The 24,939-nt window shown below is 46.6% G+C and overlaps 1 protein-coding gene across 4 annotated transcripts in view; it reads right to left on the bottom strand.

Annotated features, from left to right (window-relative positions):
- LOC142890984 (growth factor receptor-bound protein 10-like) overlaps nucleotides 1-24,939 on the bottom strand; it is a 54,627-nt gene that overhangs the window by 11,677 nt on the left and 18,011 nt on the right. For all 4 annotated transcript variants that reach the window (XM_076030373.1, XM_076030371.1, XM_076030372.1 and 1 more), the window contains exons 4-10: nucleotides 22,436-22,649; nucleotides 20,966-21,089; nucleotides 7,053-7,209; nucleotides 2,994-3,109; nucleotides 1,749-1,823; nucleotides 658-795; nucleotides 407-517 (exon numbers count right to left, since the gene is read on the bottom strand). In XM_076030373.1, coding sequence (XP_075886488.1) covers nucleotides 407-517; nucleotides 658-795; nucleotides 1,749-1,823; nucleotides 2,994-3,109; nucleotides 7,053-7,209; nucleotides 20,966-21,089; nucleotides 22,436-22,649 — 935 coding nt within the window. The remainder of the gene's footprint in view (nucleotides 1-406; nucleotides 518-657; nucleotides 796-1,748; nucleotides 1,824-2,993; nucleotides 3,110-7,052; nucleotides 7,210-20,965; nucleotides 21,090-22,435; nucleotides 22,650-24,939) is intronic.

Raw genomic sequence — 24,939 nt, 5'->3', positions numbered from 1 at the left:
GTGACCCACCGAGGATAACCCCCGTTGGGCGACACACAATCCTCAATGTGTGTTTGGCCCCCTGGTGTGTTGTTTTAACCCTTTTGTCCTCTAATACACACACACACACACACACACACACACACACACACACACACACACAAAGAACACACAAGTGAGGGGAAGCAGGTGCGAGTGTTGCTGAGTATTTTTTTTGTTTTTTTTAATCACTAAAGATCAGTAAACAGCCAATCATTCCTTTTTGAAATAAAAGTAAGTAAGTAAGAAAGACCCTGAACAACCTGAGGTTGTTCGGGGTCTTTGTTGGAGTCACTACGTATCAAAACCATTTAAAACAAAGGAAACAGCCGAGCTACAACTGAGGTGGAATTTTTCAGTAAATGCAGAAAATTCCTGTGATTGTTACCTTAATGCAGAACTGGAAGTCTGTGGGAGCGTTGTGGAGCTTCCTGCCTGTGATGGTGCTGAAGACGTTGCTGTCCTCCAGGTCTGACAGCAGCTGCAGGTGACGGGGCTCCTTTTCAGAGCAAATGGTGGGGCGGTGGGGGGGCGGGGGGGAGTGGGAGGAGAAAAAAAAAATTAAGTTATTTAAATCGCGACCACGTTCACCTGCCAGCGAAACGGTATCAAGGTCACGTCTCGTCGCGAGTGAAGCACCTTGGACGTCCCCTTGGTGGAATAATAAAGGCCGGAGCGCCGCAGAAACATGTAGAGCTTCTTCCAGGATTTGCGGCCGGGCTCCTTCAAGTGCAAATAGCCCTGAATCTCTGGACAGCTGCTGGAGTTCAGAAAGTTCTGCGAGGAGACGCAAAAAATCGTGAGACATCTACAGCAGTAGGTGTGCAGGCAGCACCGGCGTTTGTTCAGAGTGATGCTGAGAAATGCATCTTATATTGATTTAAGACTGCAAATGTTAATCTCCTCACAGGGGTGAAAATACATAGACCCATTTTTTGTGTGTACATATATATATATGTATATATATATATATATTAGGGCTGTCAGCATTAACGTGTTAATTGCGATGAGATTAAATACAAGGGGTAACGCGCTCATTTTTTAATCGCATTTTAATTGCAGGCCGTTTGTCCCTTCCATTGACCAGCAAGCAGCTGCTGTCTTTATTCTCAGCAATTCATACCATGGCGATGGTTTCAGCAAACACCTACTCACTACACTTCCAGGTGCTGCCGATGTCCGCTTTGCCAAAGCACCATTTGAGAGTGTTTTGTGAGTCGCCGCAGACCAGCAGATGAGAGTACATTGAAGAAGCTAACTAGCGCAGTTGCTAAATGGGTCGCAAGTGAATGCTCTGACCCGTTGTACGCCTCACCGTCGAGGGAAACAATTGTTCACGTATACAGGAGAAAGGACCCAAATTGAGACTCCTGTTAAATGTATATGTAATAAATGGGTCTCGATGTGGAGTTTTGAAAGACAGAACAATACAAAAGATCAAAAAGGAAATCCATTCTTAGTGTTCATTTAGTTCCCAATTAAGACTCCCGCATCACACGTCAATATGGACAAAAACACTGTCTTGAAATGCAAATAAAGAACGCGATTAATCGCAGTTAGCTATGGAAAGTCAGAGATTAATCTCGATTAAAAATCAACCACTTGGCAGCACACATATTTTTCTTGTTACTAGATTATGCACCACGAAGTCGCTGACAGAGAGTGTGAGGGAGTGAATGGCATGCTGACGTCTGTCGGGCAGGGTTTGCGCCACAGACTCAACGCCTCACCTGTAGGAGCTGCGACTGGGGGATGGAGCCGTTGGACTCCTGACACCAGGCCACCATCTGCTCTGGGAAAAAGTTCTGGGAGGAAAAAAAAAAAAAAAACCAACAGGGAGAGGATGACGATAAGTGTGTGAGTGTGCGTGCGTCTCAGAAAAGAGAGAGAGGGGACGCGCTGGGAACCACTTAGTGCATCTGCTCACTCGCAAACCAAGGAGTGCCTCTCTCTCTCTCCCTACCTCTCTCTCTCTCTTTTTCAACGTGGTGCACGTGCAGAGTGCGATGACCACACTTGTCTCCAAGACAAAGTGGTGGGGGCAGCGGGGGAGGAGTGGATGGGGGTGGGGGGGGTTCGTGTGTGGAAGAGAAAGCACTCTGGCCCTGGGACGAGATGCAGTATGATCTCACCCGCTGATGTAATCCCCTTTAGCCCAGCAGCGCCACTCTTAGCATGATTGACAGGCGGCGGGCAGCACTCTGCCGGTGTTTTACTGTGCTCATTACCACAGAGCTGAGGTCACCTGCTGGCTCCGACACACACGCACCCAAATCAACGTCGCCGTCCCAGCTGGCGCGCCGACGACGGCCAACAGCGGCTCCCGAAAAGCTCACACTTCCTCACTCCTCCACCACAAAAAAAGAACTAGATCACCGTATGTGCTACATAAATAAACAAATGATGGCACGTAACCCACCCCTCAGGGCTGATGCTGACTGACTAGCTGGCTGGCAGACTGTCAGCACCAGGTTGCGATGACCTATACATGGCTGACTACAGCAATACACCAAACAAATTATTTTAAGTACATTCAACAAATGAATTAGCCGACAACAAAAGTCAAACTCTGCTCCAGAGACACGACTTTCAGGTGTTGCCAGGAAAGGTGACGTGAAGCTAAAATCATATTCTAACTTTCTTGCAACTTTACTTTGCTGTCGTTTCGTTAGCCGCCAACGCCAGCATGAAATCAAATGTCCATTGCGCCAGCAGGCCCGTCAGCAGTGGAGATGACCCGTCTTGTGATAATTGAGTGGGTTTGTCACTTAACAAACCCCACTGCAGTGCTGGAGACTCATTATTTGGGTCATTTCTTGTAACAACCTAGCAGGCAGCAAGTACCCAGAAATATCAAGGCGAGCAAATCAACTGAACTCCTAGCCGTGTGTGTGTGTGTATGCGTGTGTGTGCGTTTCCGTGCTCACGCAAGGCCGTCACATAAAATGAGTTTTCCGGCGATGCGAGCGACTCACCAGGGGGTTCCTGAAGAATTCATATTTGGCATAGTTCTTCCTGAAGAGGAATTTGCTGTCGCTGCTCATGGAGGCTTGAACCTGAACCACCAGCTCGTGGTCCTCCAGACATCTCTCTGCACGAGGACACACACACACACATACACACACACACACAGAATGCTGTCAGCTCGGCTCCATGTTCCATCTCTGGCACAGATTCCCGGCTTCCAGGCCAGTTCACCATCTGATTCAGTCGGAGAATTTTGAGATGTCACAGTAACACACAGCGCCTGGGATGATTTATGTCAAGATTGATTTTGTTCACCACGTCCTCGCCGTCATGTACGCGCATCAGCCACACACCCCAACGCTTCTCTCCACACACACACATACGCACACGCACACACACACACACACACACACAATTTTTTTTTGTGTGTTTCTCTTGGTGTCGGGTTTCCCTTCCACAAGCCTCTTGTAAACATCGGGTGGTATTTTGGTCTGCTACTCTCATCAGTCTAATAAACACAGTTCGATTAACTCTACATACCTTCAGGCAGTGTCAGTGTAATTCAGTTATAATTGATAACTGATGCCTTTGTGAATGGTGTGCTTCTTTTGTATATTATTTTGTACAGATGGATGGATCTGTGTATATATATATATATGTATATATGTATATATATATATATATATATATATATATATACATATATATATATATATATATATATATATATATATATATACATATATATACATATATATATACATATACGTATACATATATACATATACATATACGTATATACGTATATACATATATATATATATATATATACATATATATATGTATATATATACACACACACACACATATATATATATAGATGAATGAAATCAGTTATCATAGTGTTATTCTAGATTGTTCCTGCTGTTTTCTTTCGTGTGAATATTCTTTTTTTTTGCTGTTCTCTGGGAAGCATTGCCACTTTTACATTTCACTGCACATCCTCTGAGCATGTGACAAACTAAAAGTTCTTGAATCTTAAACTGTTTGCAAACATTTTTATAGGCACAAATCTTTTTTTTTTGCGGTCAGAACTTTTGTGGCCAAAACCTCAGTGACCCAGGCAGACGCCACATCTGAAGCTGGCAAAACATCCAGCGCTGCCTTTTTGTATTCATGACCACATTATCGTCGGGAGTGCACAGGTCTGGTTGCACTTCTTTCGGAATTAATTTCGCTCTCGCCAGAGTATTTGAACCTGTTGAAGAGGAGGGAAAGGAATCTTCCCTCTTTGTGGATGGCGACCTAATCCCGTGCTGTTTATACTGTTTATACGCTACTGTTTCTGCAGATAAGGAAACATTCATTCGGTCTGGGTGCTGTTCCCAGGGGTTTCAGCAGACTTGTGCAGGTTCTGCCTGGGCTAGATCCTTACTTTTATTATTTTTTAAATCTTGTAACTCACGCTCCTCAAAGCAATGCACATTGTATTGGACCAGCACAGCAAAATTGATTTTTTATTTATTTATTTTTTTTAAAAATATGCCTACTTAAATAAGCCTACTTCATGTGCTGGGTGGCCTACAGAAGAAGTGGCCAAAAGTGATAATAAATAACAAAAAAATGAAGGAAATCTGTGGTGCAGGATAAATAATAAAACATGAAAAAATGGGAAGATTGAGGTGATCTTTGCAATAAATGTGTCACCATGACAGAGTTCATTCCCATGTAAAAAATGTAAATGAATTTGCACAGAAACAACAGTTAAATGGCAGGTGGGCGTGGGATCCGGGAATCCAATTATTTTTATCAATGCACTTTGTTGTCCTCTCCATCCTCAGTGGGTTTATAAAGGGCTGATCTGTTGCATGGCAAGCAGCTCTTTCTCATGCTTCTCCTACTTCTCCTTTCGTCTCACTTCATCACTGCAGGCATATTTATTCCGGGACGCCTTATTTTAGAATTTTTTTCTCGTTTTAACCAGAAGGTTCCAGGCATTCAGATTTCAACTCCAACCGTAAAAATCAGATAAAACAAAAGGAAAAAAAAAAAACCACACTTCTTATCACCACCTCCTCGTTCGTCCCGATAATCTGAACGTCTCCTACGCGACACTCTCATCATGAGAGTTTCCAATTCGGCCCGCGAGGCAAAACGCTAATCTGTCACGCCGCCGCATGCAATGACACAGCAAGAACAAATCTCCTGTTACTAAGAGACGGGGATGGGAGCGAGAGGTTAAAAAGAGGAGAGAGAGGCTGTGAAAAGAAGAAGCCGAGCGGAGGGAGAGAGGGAGGAGGGGAGGAGGGGAGGGGGGAGGGGGGAGGGGGTGAAGGTGAAGAGCAAAAGCGGCAGGAGATGGCGGGTTGGGGGTTGGGGGGTGGGGGGCGGTGGAGGAGAAGGGAGGGGCGAGGGGGAAGGGGGGGGGGGGCATTACAGAAAGATGATGTCATGTATTTAGGCTGATCGCTGAAGGGCCGAGCCGCAAGCAGAGACACCAGCACGCCTGAGGGCCGAGGCCCCGGCCCCACTGGCACATTGGCCTGGTAACTTTGCGCACGTGCATGTGTGTGCATGTGTGCGTGCCTCCTCCTCCTCCTCCTCTCTGGAAGTTAAGCTACATGATCTCGGAGCACAGCCGATTAGAAAGTGATATTGACAGGATGTTCCTGTTCTGCATCAGCAGGTAGCCAACATCATTTAACACTGATTCTTCTATTCTTCTTTCCAAAAACGCTTCACTCACTCACTCACACGAACACACACACACACACACACACACACACACACACACACACACACACTTAGCAATGTTCTTTCGGACAAACTGTGGTCACTCTTCTTGCTAAAAAGGTTTCCTGGCTGCAGTTTCTGAGTGGAAATGTCTGAGTTTCTCTTTTCTCTTTTTTTGGAGTGTGTGTGTGTGTGTGTGTGTGTGTGTGTGTGTGTGTGTGTGTGTGTGTGTGTGTTGGCTGCGAGCGGGGGAATTTCCTGTGGAGGTTTAAGGAGAGATTGATTGGCCGGCCGCACTAGGGGCTCGTCCGACGGAGGGCTGCAATTGGCTGAGGGCGGCTCTGGTATGACGCTTTAGTGCGGGCCCCCCAACCAACCCCCCGCCTCCCTCCCCCACCGCCACACAATCCCTCTCTCCCCTCTCGCTCTCTCTGTCTTCATCTCTCCCTTTTCTCTCTCTCTCTCTCTCTCTCTCTCTCCTCACCTCACATTCCATCTCTCCAGTGCACCCCCCCCCTCTCCTTCTCCTTCTCCCTCTTTTTTTTTTTCCAGAGACCAAGATCAAGCGGCAAAAGCACAAAGCGATCCTTTGACTCTAAAAATACGACTCGGGAGTAGGGCAGAAGAAGAAGACGAAGAAGAAAAAAGAAGAAGAAAAGAAAAAAAAATCTCTCCTCAGGACAAAGGCAGACTCGGCGGCGAGATAGATGGGGGGGGGGGGGGGAGAGATAAAATAAAAGAGCAGACAAACAGCCAAAGAAACAACGGGGCACCAAAACACGAGTCTTGTGTTTTCCTTTAAACCCGCCCCCCACTTCTCTCTTTCCCCTCAGAGTGAATTACTGGGAGGGAACAGGCATGCGAGCAGAACATGGAAAACGCTTAATCCCTTCGATCACAACCCCTCCCTCCCCCCCCCACCCCCTCCCGCTCCCAGAGCCGCATGCAAAGAGGCCGTGCGCCTTTTTGCACTCGCGGCGTGCACGAGCGAGAGTGCGCACGGAAGGGGTTACAGTCCGGGGAGTGCGGCCGACCGGTGCGTCAGGAACTCAACACAAAGGAGGCGCTGCGTCAGGAACGCACACACACACACACACACGCCAAAAGGGACACCCGTTGATAAAGAAACAAATAAAAATAAAAAAAACGAGCGAGTCGACCGTCCTGTTCGCTCGCTGTCCTGACAAGTTTTCGAGAAAAATCGGGTGAATTTTTTTTTTTTTTTTTTTTTTTTTTTTTTTGGTACCGTCGCAATTTGCTTGCGGCGAGAACACTGCGGCGACTGCGGGACTTTGAAAACGGCGGCGACCTGCGGCGACGCCCCCCCGACTCACCGAGGCCGAGGATGGGGTGGTGCTCCACCAGCGTCCAGGCAGCATCGTCCACGCAGTGGCTCTTGTAGACCAGCAGCTGGCACACGTCCCTGGCCGTCATGTCGGCGGGGATCTCCACCACTTTGCCGGCCCCATCCTCGCTCCACACCTTCACGATCTGGAAAAGCAAATGGCAGAAAGACGAGATTTTTCTTTGAAAAATTCAAAGTAGAAAAGAAATTCTGACGGCCAGAATCCGTTCGGTTTTTTTCTTTGGAGTTTTCGGGTTTGAATCTTTACCTCCATGACCAGGTGACTTGGTCAGTTGTGTCCTTAAAACACACACGCACACACTGCGTGAGTTGTTGAGTGTGTGTCCCTATCACTCACTCACACACACACACTCACACACACACACACAGCCACTTGGAAAAGGAGGGATGACGTCCGGGAAGGAAGGAAGGAAGGAAGGGTTGGCCCGGCCCCTAACACCTCTCCCACTTTTGTCCACGGCTCAACCAAACTTTGCTCACGCGTGCGCATCTTCGCCGGACGTGCGCGCGTAAAAATTAAAAAATTAAAAAAATAAATAAAAAACAAAACAAAACTTTTGTCTGTCGTGCGCAGGTCGATCCGGCGCCAGGAAACATCGCCACAAGAAACACATGGGTTCACATGTGTTGATTTTTTTTTCCCCTTTAGCAAAAAAAAAAAGAAAGAAAGGTCACTGCCTGGACACGACGGGTTGCCTGCAAATTTTTGGAAAACAAAACGAAACAAAAAAAAGAGAAAAGAAATTCCAAAATCCCACATCGACGTCTGAAGCGGGGCTAATTCTAATTCTGCCTTCCCTAAATGTGTCTCTTCAGAGATAACCACAGACCAGCTGCTTCACACTAGTGCATGAGCAGATTTTACTGTCATCCACGCACGCGCACACACACACACACAGACACACACATACACACACACAGACACAGACACACACACACACACACACACACAAGCGCAGCGGAATACACACAAGCGCGCATCGATAAGAAAAAAAAGGACAATCGGCGAGACCCTGCGAACCGTGAAAAGCACCTGGGTCATTTTCAATACACGGGGAAAGAGAGGAAAATTTGTGTGGTGTGGTGTGGCGTGTGTGTGTGTGTGTGTGTGTGTGCACGCGCAGCCCCGCTCACAGCAGGGATCCCGCTGCCCTGCACTTCACACAAAATCACCGGCGAGCAACTGTTGAAAATTACATGAAACGAGGCGCACAGCTGGTGATGGGAGAGTGCCCAGACACCAGGATGTGTGTGTGTGTGTGTGTGTGTGGGGTTGAGGGGGGGTTCGATGTGGGATATTAAGTCGGAAAACGGACGATGGAGCGCAGCCTTCCGGAAAATAAAGCGCCAGGGACGAACAAACGTGACCCAGAAATGATGCCAAATATCCCCCCCCTCGAAATTTCTTTTAAGGATGGCAAAAAAATAAAAGTACGTCGCTCGGCTACCCACTGCGAGGACTCCCCCCCCCCCCTCCTCACCACGCCCCCTCCCACCCCGCCACCCCTGTGGAAGAGATGGGGGGGGGAGAAAAAAAGTCATTTCATGACGCAGGAGTTTTTGTTTGAGGGAAACTTTGAGGGACGTCGAGATGAAGGAAAGCAAAGAAAAACCTCACTGCTGCAAAGTGATACATGTGATACACGCACACACACACACACACCAACAAATGCGCGCGCGCACACACACATACACAGAGCGTGCACGAGTCTCTTACCTCCACTGCCTGAAGGAGGCAACAGTCTGGAGAGCAGGATGGCATTTTCACACTGAGACGCTCTCCAGTGACACAGAGAGTCAGAGGGAGAGAGAGGGAGAGAGAGAGAGAGAGAGAGAGAGAGGCAGCGGGGAGGGGAGGGGGAGGAGAGGAAGTCAGGAAGAGAGAGAGAGAGAGGGAGAGAGAGGGAGAGAGAGGGAGGGACAGATTGGTGAGAGAGAAGGCAGCGAGCGAGAGGTAAGACAGACGAGGAGGTGGGGGGGTGAGAGAGGAAGGGCGGGCGGAGGAGGAGGGGAAGGGAGGGGGCAGGGGGAGGGAGTGGGGGGAGACAGCCGGTCGGACCCCCGTCCTCCCGAGCCGGGTCGGCGGCGGGAAGGAAGGCTGAGCGGCGGCGAGGAGTCCAGAGAGCCACCGCTGCCACTGCTCCTCGTCTCTCTCTCTCTCCCTCCTCCTCCCACTCCTCCCCCTCCTCCCTATCTCCCTCCCTCCCCCTCCCCCCCAGCAATGGATTAACCCAGTGCAGGATTTTGAAAACGGTGAGCCGCTACCTGTCACGTACTCGGCAGGGCTCTTATCTCTCGGACTCCGCTTCGAATCCTCAAACCCCCCCCCCACGCCCCCGCCAACACAACCCTACCCCCCGCCCCCCACCCCCGCCCCAACCAAACTCGTCCCCCCACCCCTTGGAAAAAGGAATAAAAAATTCTACGTCAGCTCCTTTTTTTTTGGAAGGCACCACACCGAAAAAAGTAACAGTCCCTTTTTCCCTAAAACACGCCCCCAGCTCCTCCCACTCACTCGTGCACACGCGCGCGCGCACACACACACACCAACTTCAACATCGCTCCCTGCCTTTCCCTCCTCCACCGGCCGCATGTGAAATACCGTGCGAGCGTGTCAGAACCAGGGCAACATGTGTTAAGAGGCGCTGTGACGGCGCCGCGATCTGCACGGATGACATCTGGGGGAAGGGGGGTCAGGGGGGGGATGAGGGGGTTGACGGGGGGGAGAGAAAAAAAACGAAACAAAAAGAAACAAAAAAACCAACAAAAAAACGAGTGGGGCGATCCGCTCTGATGCTGCGCGGACGGATCACGTGTCGGGCGTTCCGGGCTTCACCAAAGGGGGTCAAAGGAGGGGTATGGCAGGGGAGGGGGGGGGGGCGGTGGGGAGGGGGAGGGTTAGAGGGAGGTGGTTGCTCAGCAAATCTGCTCAGCCTCGGGGGAGGGAGGGGGGAGGAGGAGGGGAACGGAGAGAAGACGGAGAGCAATGGAGGAATGTCAGTAATGCAATATTGAATCATAATCAGGCTCATGTGTAGAGAGGGCAGCCTCATGTGTACCGTGCGCGAAAAACAATGAGCTGCGCGCACACACGCAAACGCACACGCACGCACGCACGCACACGCACACACACACACACACACACACACACACAGCAAAAAAGAGTAAGACCAGTGTCAGCGATTAGGGGTTAAGGCGCTCTGACTTGTCAAAGCTCACCGCAGGTCGCGGCCGCTCGCACGTCGACTTGCGCGTCCCTCCTGCTTGACCTCAAACTTTTTTGTTCGCTATCGCTCAAACTGCGTCGGATCCCGTGGCCGATCGGTCGGGACCGTTTCAGCTGGAACCGAGCCCAGCGGCTACTTTTAAAAGGGCCCCGGGAGAAGCTACAGATCTTGGACCCCCTTCGCTGATGACTACAAAGGTTCACATCTGTTGCTCCTGTTGCAAATGTGTAGGAAAACTGCAACTGAACGGAGCATTGAATGGATAGAATAAAAACCGCAGGTTTTTCTCGAAGGGAAAACATCTTTTATTTGATGTTATTTCCACACTTAGTTTCCACACTAGTTGGTGTGATTATACTGGATTGGATTGGGGGTTGCAATATTTAGATGGTCCAAGTTTGCTCTCACACACTCACGCACTTCCCCTCCTCGCCTGCAGTGGCACTGTATCAGGAATGACTTGACAAACCTTAGTTTGATTTAATGGGTTGTGTGAACGCGTGAATCTGGCCCGCCAAAATTGAAGAAATGATATTAATGGCAACTAAGTGAGTGATAAAATAGCAGTATTTTAGCCAATTTTTCAGTGTTTTAAGAGTAATCTCAATAAAGAGCTAAACACTGTGGGGCTTCAAGGACGGTGATTTTGTTTGTAAGGTTTTTGCTCAGCTTCAATAGACATTAAAGCACGTTTTCTACACATCCCATGATATATTTTTTCCTCCTATGAATTGGCTCACCAAAACACTCCGTCCATCTGCTCCTGTTCCTTTGTCAAATTTTAGAAGCCACTGTGGCCCACCAGCCAAACAGTTTGCCCACCCCTGAGCTAACACAACCCCAGGGATCCTACGAAATTTCAAAACGTCTCGTTTGACGAGCGGTAACAAATCAGACAGACGAGTCACAAGTTTTTGACTCCTCTTTCCAAATGCTTTTTATGGGATTTTTTTTACCAGATGGATATGCGAGATAAATCCAGAGGATTGAGGAAATGCTCCATCTGGTGTGCCAAGAATTTTCTCATCCAGTCCGAAGAACAGTCTGACACTCGTCTCTCGCTGGTGGAGAGCGGCGCACATTTCCACGGGGGCTGGTTGCAGGGTGACAATTTTTGTCACCCTGTTTGTGCTGGGTTTAGTTTCATTTTCAGTTCTAGTTTTTAACTGTGAAATCTAGCACACCTTGGCTGGCCCAACCCCCGTCCTCCCTGGGTACCTTCCCCCACTTCCTCACTCGTCCTTCCAGATGGGGTCAAGGGGTGGATGTTTAAAAGGTTATTGGGGTCCACACACACACACGCAAGCACACACACACACACACACACACACACACACACACACACACACACACACACACACACACACACACGCACACACAGGGAATGGTAGTGAAGCATATTTGATCAAAGGGTCATGGACAGACAGACCCCAGTGTGCCTATAAAGACCCCCCTTCTCTCTCTCTCACTCTTTCTCACAAACAATAAAACCAACTTGTCATGTGCGTTACGTCAATCCCAGCTTCAGGACAATGTTCGAAGCCACACATGGGCAAACTACAGCCCGGGGGCTCTTAAGCTTTATTATCTGGCCCGCCCAACTTGAAGAAATTATATTAATAGAAAGTAAGTCATAAAATAGCTGGATTTCATCCATTTTTTCAGTGCTTGATGAGTCATTTCAATACTGAGCTAAATACCACGAGGGGTTCAAAGACCTAGAAGAAGAAATTCTGTTGTAACGCTTCTGTTCATTTTCAATCAACTTAATGCACCTTTTCTACATATCCCATGATATATTTTTTCTTCCAATGAGGCGGGCCACCAACACACTCATCTGCTCCTGCTCTGGCCCCTTCTGTCAAATTTTAGAACCCACTGTGGCCCACCCGTGAAAAAGGCTGCCTAGCCCTGAGCTATAGCGGAGAACAGTGGGTCCTTGCGTACATTCGGATGTTTGTCTCTCTCTGCCCCATCTTCAGTTTGGAAGAACGCCACGTGTGTTGCTCTCCCAGAAGAGATACATTTGGAGAAATTAAAGCAGCAGCAGCAGCAGCAAAATTGGAGCAGCCTTAAGCATGTTCCTTGATTTGTTCCAAAGCTGTTTTTTCACCCTTTTTTTTTTATGTTCTCCAGCATCTCCCAGCTGAATATAACATTGTAGCGACATGATTAATGATTTCTTTCTTTATTGCTCTCTCTCTCTCTCTCTGACACACACACACACACTGTAGCACAGTATGTACAGGGTCAAGGGTCAACTACAATAATCTGTGCCAGGGTCAGGCCCACTTGACCAAGAGGTTTATGGGCCCCTAAACCCATCAGGCTACACACACACACACACACACACACACACACACTGATGATCTGTACGCTATGAGCCAGAGCCGTAACCCGAGCCACTGATTATCAAAGCAATCCTGATTCGCTGGGAGGAGGAGGTGGAGTGACTGCTGCAATCTGTAAGAAGATGCACACAGTGGGGAAGTGCGTGAGACGGGGATCAATGGCGGATGAAAAAAAAATGAAGGTTCACCTGATGACATCACTGTCCAATTTAAACGATGATGAAATCACGACGACAAGCAGCAGCATTATCATAGCCACCTTTAAATTGGGGTTTTGACAAGAACTTGCTTTCTGTTGAGACTAGTCGCTACTTGCTCATGTCTGACCTTCATCATTTAGATTTTATGTTATTACCGATAAAAGGAGCGAGGCAGATAAGTTAAGACGTTTTACAGGTTCTGTGCATTTTTATCATGGGAGGGAATCGGTGGAGATACAATATGTTCAGCGTAGTACATTGCATGCCAGGATTTTTTTTTCAACGTTTTTTCATTTCTCTGGAGTACAAATTGGCTTGAAATACATCAACCGCTCAAAAACACCAATCATAAAGAACCTTTAGAAACATATGGAGATTCCAATACTGAATATTAATGAGAAAAACAATAAATATGGGTGAAAAGGTAGCAATCGCCACAGCAGAGGAAATAAATCAACAGTAGCACCTATTGGATTGTTTTTGTCCCTTTTGCGTCAATGCTAATCTCATTTTTGCAGGCAGAGATGAAAACCCTCTATAGAGCAGGCATTGACCGTCTGCCAAAACGACTTTCACACCCTGGGTTTGCTTTGGTTGGTGCTCGTGAGCTGGAGCCACAGGACAGAGGTACATGTAACATTAGCTTCGCTTCCATTGAACTGCGCAAAGCCTAAATATCGCAATAAAAAACTGGTCACGGAAATACCTGAAGTTCGAAAAATCTCTCAAATATTGCTAGAAGGTTTTTAGACTCTCATGAGGTGGTTTTTCAGATGTCGATATATATCGATATAGAGGTATATCGCAAAAGTGTCATGACACTTTTTCACATTTACATGTCACCAGACATGACGTACGGGGTCACGTGACCAGTTCACTTCACGTGAAAATGGCGCGTTATGCTCGGACGGAGGAGGAGACAGAATACATTTTTTTTACAAGTAATCAAAGAGAAAAATACAACAACCATTCTTGACAACAAACCAACATAAACAATCAAAAGCAAACGTAATTTTGCGAATTAGGGCTTGTGCGCTCCAACACCATTGCAGGAAACTTGCAGCAAATCGCAATTGTACTTTGTCGAAATTTTAGAAATAAAAGCAGCTACAGTTAGTTGCACTTTGCTGGCTTGTATTTTATATTAGAAATGCGAACGCTGGCCGCGATTTGGAGACCGTGGAACTGATGGGAGTGTGGAGGATAAAAGAATAAAAAAAAACAAAGCATACTGATGCTAAAACATTAAAGGTTGAACATATTTTGGAACTGCGATTAAAGAGCATTAAGGCCCAGTCTTTATATTGACTAGGAAAGTTTGTAGTGTAGTTTCTGAAAAAAATACATTCAACAGCAGACGCTAATGGAAAAAGTATCATTTGTAAGACCCAGGGCTTCTGCTGGGAGACTTCCTTTGCAGACTAACACACCCATCACTAATGTCAGCATTTGCATCTTATTTGGTGGCGACTTCCCAGCCCCGCTCCACGACGGCATCGCTCGTCTTTCATGTCTGAGAGCATTCGGGTTTCAGGCCAGACAGAGCTGATTATCTCTGCAGACAGACCAAACTTAATTTCACCTCGCTGGAGCGCCACCACAAAGCCTCACTGAGTGGCTCACCTCCCCACTTCTAAACGACCCAACGCTGACACGACACACACACACACTCACATACGCACAGACAACAAGTCCCTGTGCATTCAGCTCTCGGAATCCTCTCCCTCTCATCCAACGACACTGTGACGCAGCAGAAGTCAAAACTGCGATGCGAGCTCCAGAAGATTTATCAGGAAAAAATTGTCGCTCTGATTTAGTTCTCATGCAAACAGCTCATCCACACACCCATCATCTTTATTCAATTTGTCCGGGCAGCGAATGCAGGCTTCCTCCCTGAGTTCCATGGCAACATTAGTACCTGCGTCATATTTCCTCATCTACTGGTGACTTGACTACGCTGTATCCTGCCTTTCTGCCTCCAAAAGGTGGAAAGGGAAACTGGGATCAACTCGCCCCCAAAAACTGCACAAAACCAGTCGTTCTAAAATAGCCAATGATGGCATTTGATCATGATTGATGGGCACAAAACTGATGTGGCCCAACCTGAAGATGCGTCAACGTAACTTTTCCCTTTACTTGCCAAGACTCCTGGAACTGCATGAAAGGTTAAGTGTGTAATTTTTGGACTTTTTTTTTTTTTTTAAGCAGAAACAGCAACATCAAGTGGTTGAAATGGGACTACCCTTCAAGAGCAAGCAATGACATAAGGCACCTAAAGTTTAGTGGATACGTCGGGTTTTTTTTACAAAAGTAAAGCCCAATGCATTGCTTGTGTGGGGATGAAAAACAGCACAAACAATGCAGAACTGTAAGTGTGACACTCACAAGCCTTCGTCAATGTTCTGGAAACAAAGGCACAAAGGCATTGACAAGTAACCTACAGATTAATTGAAACAACATTCAAGTATAATAACACAATAGTTGTCATAATTGGTTTGTACTTTTCAATCTTCCTCAACAAGAAAACAGCAGCAACAGCAGCAACAGGTTATGAGGGTATTCTGGGAAATATCTCATAGCCCTTTGTGTCTGAAGCACACTATTGGTAAATGCACCTTATATGGAATTACTAACCCCAGAGACTTCCCCCTTCCCCTTCATCTGGACAAGAACTGGGACGCCCCACACACCTAAACGTGCCAGAGGGGAAGGGCCAAGTGGTCAGGGGGCAAGAGGTAAAACGGGATTAAGCCTTAGTCTGGAAGTTGACAATACAAATCTTTGTTGAATGTCCGCGCACACATCGCAGGATCATATGTTCTCACCTAACATGTAAAACATCAGAGGAGTCGCAGATCTCGACACACAATGGCGCTTTTGTTTTGAAATCATTCATGCATTGTACTGCTGAAAAAGTGGTTGCAGATATCTCACCTTCGCTCAAGTCTTCTGTGTTGTATAATATATATTACATTACATATTGTACATACTATACTCTACTATATTACTATCTTAGATTATATTATATTGCAATATAACTATATAGTATACAAAAACTGTATATACTGTATTTTACATTATGGTACAACTATTAACATGTGCAGTGCAGTATAGTTAAGTATGGTAGAGTATAGTGAAGTATAGTATAGTCAGTGCTAAGACCAAATATTAAAAGCTTACAAGCTGTTGCTCCACACTATCTTTACACACACACACACACACACACACACACACACACACACACACACACACACACACACACACACACACACACACAGACACGCACACGCAGACACATGAACATGCACCTGATCTGATTGCTCTGGGTCAGCAGACCATTGCGTGCAGAGGCACATCAGCTGACCACAGACAGAGGGGAGGGTGGTGGAAGTCCTCAACACAGAGTGTGTGACTCAGCTTTAGTCTCAGGTTCGGACACTAATGTAGCACACACACACACACAGGCACACGTTTAGCCGCAGAGTGTTGCAAAACGTTTGAACAGTCGTAGTGTGTGTCAGCTTTCGACCGTTCGTGTTCAGTTGCGAAATCCTCCACTAATACGTCTCAGATATTTAGAGCGTTAGACACTGTTAAACCGCTGGAGTACACACATAAAGATAAGCACACGAGGCTTCTCCATTAACTCTTTATGGGTGGCGATGGTGGGAAAGTCGTCGGATATCATCAAAAAAGACAAAACAAATCAGCCAAGAACTGTGGAAAAAGCATGTGAGAACGTCTTGGTCCTAAAATGTCAAAGTAAAAATAGCTGCTAAATTTGGGTGTGAAATCACTCACTCGGTTCTATTACTGATCTACAGACTGTTTCATTGCTGTACTGGTTGTTGTCATTTCTGGTTTCCTGTGTATTCCATTCCATGCAGAGGCAGCAGATGACTCAGGAGTCGATGCCCCTTTGGGATGACAGAGTTTCCTTGAAACCTGGCCAGACATGACTTACGCATGATGACATGCTAGAAGCGTTGTGTTGCTGCTTTAAAATCTGCAGCGTGAAGCTTTCCTCTCCCTCCCTCCCACCCTCCCTCCCTCCCTCCATCCATCCAACTTCAATTACTGCTTTTACTGCACTCTGGCTTGCAGGGGATGGAGTCCATCCCAGCTATCCCGGAGCGAAGGCGGGCTAAAAACCCCCGGTCAAGTCAACAGTTCATCAATGGGCTGACACATAAAGGGGGGCAGGGAGGGAGCGTGGAGCGAAGGACCCTAACGCAGGCTTTGGAAGAACACGCTGCCTCCCGTGCGATGCTCATCTGATTTTTTATTTTTGCAAGGTGTTTTTATTTGTGAAAAGTTTCAAGCTTCAAACGGTTTAATTATCGTCAAAGTCACGACCCCTCATGACACACCGAGAGAAACAAAGCCCTTTTTTGATTCTCGGGTCAAAGGTCAGGGGCAGTGAACCCGTTGGCCAAGGGGTGTCCGGTTGCTCTCGTCTTCCTCGCTGTTTCAGGGCAACAGATAAAAGCAGAAGTTGCCCGAATTAGCCCGGCGATGACAGGCGGTAGCTGACTGGGCACCGCCACGCGACTCTGCCACAACTCGCGTTGGGAAGCTTCCACGAGCGGAGATAAGCGCTTGCTTTTTGCGCCAGTGCAGTTGGGACTTAGCAGCTACTGAAATCCCTTGTAAAGAGATAAATGGGATTAAGCATATCATGAGTACTACTCCCATACACTTCCCCGAGGTGGACTCCGACAGGGTGCCGTCAGCCGCCTTATCTGTCCAGGAGGACGCCAGGTCACCTTATCAAAGACATCGCACGGCAATAAACCTGTCTTGTCACACGCTAAAAGAAAAAAGCTTTACCATCTCATAAAAAAAAAAACCAACGCAGTGCGTCTCCGTTGTGAAAGGAAGGCTTAGCCAGGAATGTTCAAATTCCGAGCCTACAGCTGGAGGTAGAGCAATCTCTTGGACTGGTGGGTCACAATGGGTCCGAAAATTTGACAGAGGGGCCGTAGCAGGAGCAACCATGGGAGAAAAGTATATACCATGGGATGTGTAAAAAACATGTGCTTTAATGTCTCTTGAAAATGAACAACAAAATCAGTGTCTTTGAAGCCCACAGTATTCAGCTCTTTATTGAAATGACTCTTAAAACGCTGAGAAAATGATATGATATGAGATACAGCTACGTTATGACTTACTCGCTATTGATATAATTTCTTCAAGTTCGGCGGTCCGGATCAATAAAGCTTCTCGGGCCGCATGGTCCCCGGGCCGTAGTTTGCCCATGCCTGAGCTAGAGCGATCCGTCAAAAGAGGCCGCGCTAGCACAAACAGGAGCCACATCTGAAGCGAAGCTCCGTTGCGTTAGCGCAAACGGACTTGGTAACGTAACTGATCTGCTGACATCTATAAATAAGTCGCACGTCTTCGCATCCCCTCTCCTCTCTCGCCAGCCGGGCGGCATATGACATTACACAACATCACGTGCGAATCGGAAGCGTTGAGGCTCCCCGGGGGAGTTGAAGGCCACCGTGAGAGGGCCGAGCGCCGCCACAGTTCTCCTCTTGATTCGATCAGAGGACCATCAAACTGAACGAGGCCTTATTCGATCTAACTGGCTCAATTTGAGCAAATTGAGCGTACGTCAACGTTTCACACGCACGCAGTCGACTGTTTTGGTCGGGCTGGTTTGGAACAATGGAACCAGTCACGGCATCATTGTTCCGAGAATAATTTTTATCACAGCAGACGCTGACTCTGCGTCGCCTCAAACAGTAGCAGGGCAATAAATCAATTGCTCTGAATATCTGCAAAAGATGAAAAGACAGATTTACAGCTATCAACCAGATAGCTTTTTTTTTTTTTTTAGTATGGCAAATCATAGTCTGACAAGACGTGACTTCAATTATACAATAAATAACATAGAAAAAGCAAATGTGCATCACATGCATCAATCAAAGAATTTAGATATTATCTGAAAACGAATGTGGAACTTGTGAAACTTTTTGGACTTGTCTAATTAATTTCAGATCAAATACTCAAGGCTCTACTGTTGTGCCAAAAAAAACATACCTTATGGATGTTTTCAGACAATAATATATGACTTTTGTCTGCCGGAGGACGCCCCATTTTCTATCACTGAAATGTGTTTTCCAACCAGAAACAACAAGACTGTTTTTTCAAAGGCAGTGACCAGCACATTGTTTCCTGTACAGTCACTCATGACAAACTGCACGGGACAACACAGATCTTACGCAAGCTTCCTTTACGACACTGCCAGTACGTTAAGGTGTAACCTGTGTCATCAAACGCAGACTATTACACAAAGCAGCGTCCGCTGAAACTCATAAATATTTGGCATTTAGTTTCCTAATGTTGCTAAATTGTCAGAACCCATAAGTCCCGTCACCTCTGCTCATATCGACTTCCTCTGCTCGTCACTTCCTAGTGTAGGAACGTTCTTTAAAGTGTCTTTTCCTTCGCCTCCAGTTCAAGCCTTATCGCTGCTCCCGCTGGAAAAATAAAGCCATCTTCCTGTTTTTATGGCATTTAGTCATCTTGGAAATCTGTAGGAATTTCCTTCCTACTCCAACACGCCAACGTTCCATAAAAATATTTATATAAACGAAAAGAATCATATGTTCTGACCGGTCAAAGGTAAAATAAGGGAAAGTAAATGTATTGCCGTTACCTCACCAATGCAAACACTGACTGACGAGCCAATTTAAGTCAAACGATAGTGGAGGCTAAATAATGTCGTTTTGGAAATGCGCAAACTTGTGAAAGCAAGTGGAAATGTGCAAAATGCCAAGCAACCAGGAACTAAACTGAAACAAAAAAATCACACTTTGTTTCTCTTGAACAGAAATACAAAGTGCATGACATGTTGCAGCGTGAAGGGTTGGTTTCATAAACTTGCCATCACAAGGATGTTCATGCTGTTCTTGGATGGAGACATGAGAGAAGCTACAACACACACACACACACACACACACACACACACACACACACACACACACACACACACACACAGGGCGACACTGTTGCAAACTGCATCTTGCAGGACAATGTCAGCGAAATGCAAAGACGATGTTTTGCTCCCTCGTCACGTGTGTTTGTATTTGTTTGTGTGTGTGTGTGTGTGTGTGTGTGTGTGTGTGTGTGTGCGTGCGTGCGTGCGTGCGTGCGTGCGTGCGTGAGAGTTTTTTTTTCCCCCCTTGCGAGGTCGTGCAACAGAAGCACTGGCATTTAAAATAACTGGTATTGTTCAGAATGGACCGCATCCTGCAAACATCTCTGAGAGGGATGGAACATTCCTGGGACAGGAGGCTCTGCTCGGCCGGGGGGGAAGGAAAGGCAAAAGTACAACACTCGGTGAAGGACGGGTGGGGGGGTTGAGGTTGAGGCGTGTGAACCGGAAACGGCCGCCTGTCTTGGCGGAGCCCCGACAGACGGGACTTGGAAGGTTTTTTCCGAGATATCCGACCTGCAGACGTTCCCAAGCCCCGGCGCGGAAGTCTGCGTCGCGTCCGCGCCATCCTGGAGACATCGCTCACCTCCTTCCACCACGAAAAACAGGTCTTTGGCAACAACAACAAAAAAACAAAACAAAAAAAAAACAACCGCGAGCGTAGGCGTGCGTCCACGTGACTGATAACAGCGGCAGCGCTGCAACAACACACGTGCGCGCGAACTCGCGGTCCGATAACCCAGGGGCGAACTGTTGCGTAATGGAAGGAGGAAGGGGGGGGCCGTCGGCAGCCAAAGTCAACACAAGCCGCTCGGACCTGAACACAAAAGGGCCCGTCAGCTACACACACACACACACACACACACACACACACACACACACACACACACACACACACACACACACACACACACACACACAAGGTGGTCAAGTGAAGGACACAACACAATGCGGGGATACAACTTCAGGAAGTGGCACATATTTCTCGCCCTCGTGAAATTCATTTCCTGTCCAGTCGCCCTGGACTGGACCGTTTTTTTTTTGTTGTTGTTGTTGTTTTTTTTTCAATGAAAAGCTGCGTGCACTCTCATCGTTCACGGCAGCCCGTGTGTGTGTGTGTGTGTGTGTGTGGGGGGGGGGGGGCGTTCAGGTGCCCTTACGTGGATGTCCGAAGTCTGCGTGGGGCTGGGAAGCGGGGAACCTGCGGGGCTGCAGAGCTCAGGGAACGGGTTGGGGATGGCCGGCAGAGAGGCGGGACGCAGCTTGTGCTGTTCCTGCAGGCACCTGCAGAGGGAGACATACACACATCACAGCCCGCGTTACTTTGGCGTGGATAAATGTATATTTTTTAACCATGTGTTTCCATGTGTGGCACTACAAAAGGAATTCAAACACCACACGATACAAAAATCCCTTTTTAATCCTACATATTCCTCAAGCAGTTTTACTTGGTTTGAGGAAGCACTCAATAATTTTTTTGAGTTATCATATGCAAACGGCAGACTACAAATGAATATGACATATTAATGCTGCCATAATTAAACGTGGAAAAGGCCTGTATGAATTGAAGCCGAGTCTTCTGATGTCCGTCTTGATCTCACACGTCTTTAAATACATAAACAAACCAAATATGGGCAGATCCACGTTCCAGACGATAGCTGCATCCTCGCAACTTTATATGAACATTAATGTGCATTTTATGCAAGTGATAACACAGGACAGTAGCTTTCTATAGCTTGAAATATACATTAGCACTCAAAGGTTTGGACACACCTGTTATGTTATATATATATATATATGTATATATATATATATATATATATATATATATATATATATATATATATATATATATATATATATATATATATATATATATATATATATATATATATACATATATATATATATATATACATATATATATATATATATATATATATATATATATATATATATATATACATATATATATATATATATATATATATATATATATATATATATATATATATATATATATATATATACATATATATATATATATTATATGAGGGGTGGCTATTCTAGTTCATTGAACATATAAAACTTGCTTGAGTTATTTCACACTTTTTGGTTTAATACATATTCCATATGTGTTCAATCATAGTTTTGACGCCTTGAGTGACAATCCACAATGTAAATAGTCATGAAAATGAAAGAAAAACCATGAAATCAGAAGTACGTGCCCAAACTTTTGACTGGTAGTGTACATTTTCTGTTTTATACCAACAAATCCCAACCGCTGTTCCACTCTGTGACTTGAAGAAAAAGAAAAACAACAACAACAATAACAAAGTTTGTGTTTTTGATCGGCCACCAAGATTAGAGCTAATTCAGGGGCAGCTGCCAAAGGTAACACAACTGACAGCTGGAAGCAACATGTCCGCGGAGGAAAAGATAACACGCAAAGTTTCAAGTGAAACAAAGCGAGAGCGCGCCCGCCGGAGCAGAAAACAAACAGAAGAGGTTCCTCCAGGAGGCGCCGCTGACTCCTCTCTGTCTCTCCCCGAGGGAGGACATTGCTTCCAGCTGTCCTTTATCTAAACACGGCCAGGGGCAGCAAGAGGAGCCTCGTTTGCGTCCCCTACCTGACCGCCTGGATGTGCATGGGCTGGGATTGTCGCAGGCCCCCCCTGCAGCGGGACGAGGCGTTCAGGGGCGGCGTGTGGTGGCGGCGGCCCGGCCCCTGGTGGTGGGCGTAGCTGCCCCCCAGGAGCAGCGCCGTGTCGGCCCGCATGGAGGCGACGCTCTCCACCGAGGCGTTCATGTCGTTCACCAGCTGCTCCAGGTCCACGTCGTCGTCTGCGGAGGAGGGAGAGGAGAAAAAGGTGGCCGTCAGGTCTGACTTGACTGTACATGCGAGTTATATATCTTGTGTTGCTCACAATGCATTTACATTTAGACAATACATCATCAGTCTTTCATGATCTCACTTGTAGTGTGCATGTGGATGCACACTACATGCATGAGTGAGCCTGGTGGTTGTTGTTTTGTGTTGTTTTGAAGCAGCTGCTTCAAGATGCGTACAAGGCTGGGTCAGAGTATATCCACTAGAACAAACTGGTTGGACTCAACGTCACCCCCAGGTTGGTGCAAGAGCTTGTTTCGTTCATTTTATTTCTCCCCATCTTGATTAAAAAAGCAAAGACAGAATGATAGCTTCATTTTGGTGATTTATTCGCATGCAATATGCCTCCATTATGATAATAATGACGTTAATAATGGGAGACAAAGCAGCTGCGTTTATGGGCCGTAATGTGTAACCGAGCCTTGAACGCCACAGCAGCCTTTTGACCTTTTGTTCCGCTCGCAAGGGGCGCATACTGAGGCAATGCCGCAACTTTAATTAGTTATAATTTAACATGGTCAGGAGTGAAAATATTGACAAAAGTACATTGTGGCCCTGAATCGCAGAGCACGAAGAACAGACGGAGGGGGTTGAGGTTTTTCACTCCTTCTCATGTCGGATTTCACTTTGGCCTGGAGCGCCGCCAGTGGCTGTGTACTACACACTGGCACGCCAGCCCGCCATTGGTCAGCTCGCGAAAACCCTGTAATTTGCCCGGCTCAGTTTGCCTGTCAAACGCTGGAGAGTCAGAACCGTGGAATCATCCACTGACTGGAGCAGCGACCCAAAAAAACCCAACGGGGACAAAAAGTCTGTGGAATGGCTTGCAGAGCCGTCAGAGCTGTTCGCCAGAGCTGCTTTAAAAAGACAAAAAATAGTACTGTCTACTTTTTAAAGGAACAATCTGTCTATTTGTTGATCCATTGGAACAGTTTCGGTGGAGACTTGTTGGGTTCACCGCTCAGATAAAGTTCACCGAGTCACGTGATACGGTGTGTTTTGGACAAAGGAGGAGACTTGGGTTGCTTCTGATGAGTGCATACAAAAAAAATCCCAGTGATCTTTGGTGAGGAAGGGGACGCCGTGGCACATATTCACGCTTGGTATAATGGATAGCTGTCAAGTAGACAAGAAACCAGGATGACGGGTCCGTGACATCGACTGCAGTTGTTGCGACAAAAAATAAATGTGGTGAAATTTAGAGCATTTGAGCTGTGACGCTTCTTGGAATGTTTTCACACATACATACATACATAACAGCAGTGGTAGTGATGTTTACATGTTTGTGACCCCATTCACGGTCCAGTGTGTAAAATTTGGCTTCATTTATGATTTTTATGCTGGTGAAAGCTTAATATGCTGCCTATAAATACAAAAATAAAAGTGTGTACAAACAGTACAATAAAAGTAATTTGGTTTTCCTACACATAGAACGGTTCTTATTTTTATATAAGAATGTATGTAGCAAGGGTTTTGCTCCCAGTTAGCTGCCATCTTGCACCGCCATATTTCTAAGAGAGCCCAGCGTTCAATCCAGGCCCCCTGACAGCACATTAACGTATTGAACATATTTAGGGTGAAAGCTCGGTATGGACAATCCTGCTCGCTTGACAGCGTGGTTCTTATTTAGACCAACAAAGAAGAAGGTGAACAGGGTATCCAGGTTTGTGCTCGCAGGCCATCGTAGTTCACTGGCAAGCTCGGGAGAGGGAAGCTCCAGAGGCCCTCAGGAGACTTGAGTGGAAGACGCAGCAGTATAAAATGTAACCGCTTGATGCCGCTGTTTTTTCTTAAAAATCTCCAAATACTACACACTCAACCTTTAAATATCACAGGGTTTCTTGAACCATGCAATACAATTGTGTCAGGGGTTGAGTGACCTTTGACCTGCAACTAAAATGAGATCATCCTTACGTCCAGGCTAATACCGCCTGTATGGCAAAGTGAAAGACGCTGTGTCAAGATGCATCTATAACGATGGCAAGAAGACGAGCAGACGGTCTGACAGCTGACAAAGTTCATTGTTGCTGCTTGAATCGGCTGAAGCCGCTCGAGCGTTTGGGCTCCGTTGACATTCTGCGACCGGGAATGTCCCGCAACTGTGCATTTGAGGAAAGGAAGGAGCCTGTCCAGAGCAACCAGATTCAGGTTAAGGGCAGAATAAACAAGAGCGACGGCAGGTTCGTTAAAACATGTGCGGCATGAGTCCATGTGTGTGTCCAAAGCCCTTTGGTCCCATGTTCG

Source organism: Nelusetta ayraudi, unplaced genomic scaffold (genome assembly GCF_046127955.1).
Source record: "Nelusetta ayraudi isolate G7.1 ecotype Tasmania unplaced genomic scaffold, CSIRO-AGI_Nayr_v1 ptg000027l, whole genome shotgun sequence".
NCBI classification, from domain to species: domain Eukaryota; kingdom Metazoa; phylum Chordata; class Actinopteri; order Tetraodontiformes; family Monacanthidae; genus Nelusetta; species Nelusetta ayraudi.
Note: the sequence above shows the minus strand (reverse complement) of the source record. Positions and strands in the feature narration are given on the sequence as shown.